General features: G+C 59.6%; 1 protein-coding gene across 1 annotated transcript; it reads left to right on the top strand.

Moving 5' to 3' along the window:
* Positions 1-233: 233 nt before the first annotated feature.
* Positions 234-1,172, top strand: LOC306649228 (olfactory receptor 6Z7-like; the record flags this gene model as incomplete). Its single annotated transcript, XM_079120019.1, has 1 exon — positions 234-1,172. One exon carries the CDS (start codon positions 234-236, stop codon positions 1,170-1,172), a length of 939 nt encoding a protein of 312 aa, XP_078976145.1.

Raw genomic sequence — 1,172 nt, 5'->3', positions numbered from 1 at the left:
CTGTTTCTGATGGTCAGATTCTTCCTGCAAGTCATATTTAGTAAGAAAATTAACTTGAGTAACACGTTCATATTTTGTCTCCTGAGCCTACAGCGTCTCTCTCGACAGTTTCCAACAGAAGATGGCTGGTCAGGCCACCAGAGTCTCCAGCCACTGTGGACACCTTGTAATTACGTTCTCCCTACTGTGCCTCTGCAGGACAGAAGTCAGCAATCTCTTTTGTCTCCACACAGATGGAGCCGTCTCTGGAGCTGGCCAACGTGACCAGGGTCCAGCAGTTCATCCTGCTGGGCTTGTCCACCAGGCTGAATGTCAGGGATGTCCTGTTTGCCGTCTTCCTGGCTCTCTACCTGCTGACCCTCCTGGAGAACACGGTCATCGTCTCCCTCATCTGCAGCCACAGTGAGCTCCGCAAGCCCATGTACTTCTTCCTGGGCAACCTCAGCTGCCTGGAGATGTGCTACGTGTCTGTCACCATGCCCACCCTGCTGGCGGGGCTGTGGATGGGACCCTACCGCATCTCCTTTGTGGCCTGCATGACCCAGCTGTTCTTCTTCATAGTCCTCATCTGCACGGAGTGCACCCTCCTGGCCTCCATGGCCTATGACCGCTACGTGGCCATCTGCCTCCCTCTGCACTACCCACTGCTCATGCGGCCCCAGGTCTGCAGGGGCTTAGCTTTGAGCTCCTGGCTGGGGGGGCTGGTGGTCTCAGTGGCCAAGACCTCGTGCATCGCCAGCCTGTCCTACTGCGGCCCCAACGTGCTCAACCAGTTTTTCTGCGATGTCTCCCCTCTGCTCAACCTGTCCTGCACCCACGTGGCCCTCACGGAGCTGGTGGACTTCATCTCCGCCATCGTCATCTTCTGCGGAACCCTCCTGGTGGCGCTGGCCTCCTACGCGGCCATCGGCATGGCGGTGCTGCGCATGCCGTCCGCTGCCGCGCGGCACAAGGCCTTCTCCACCTGCGCCTCGCACCTGGTGGTGGTGGGCATCTTCTACTCGGCCGCCCTCTTCATCTACTGCCGCCCCAGCCGCATCAGGTCCATGGACCTCAACAAGGTGCTGTCGGTCATCTACACGGTGGCCACGCCCCTGTGCAACCCAGTCATCTACTGCCTGCGCAACAAGGAGGTGCACGCGGCGCTGCGCAAGACCCTCCGCGGACCGTGA

The sequence above is a fragment of the Sciurus vulgaris genome, assembly GCF_902686455.1.
Source record: "Sciurus vulgaris genome assembly, chromosome: 17".
Taxonomy (NCBI): Eukaryota; Metazoa; Chordata; class Mammalia; order Rodentia; family Sciuridae; genus Sciurus; species Sciurus vulgaris.
The sequence above is the reverse complement of the archived record's forward strand: the minus strand, read 5'-3'. Positions and strand labels throughout refer to the sequence as shown.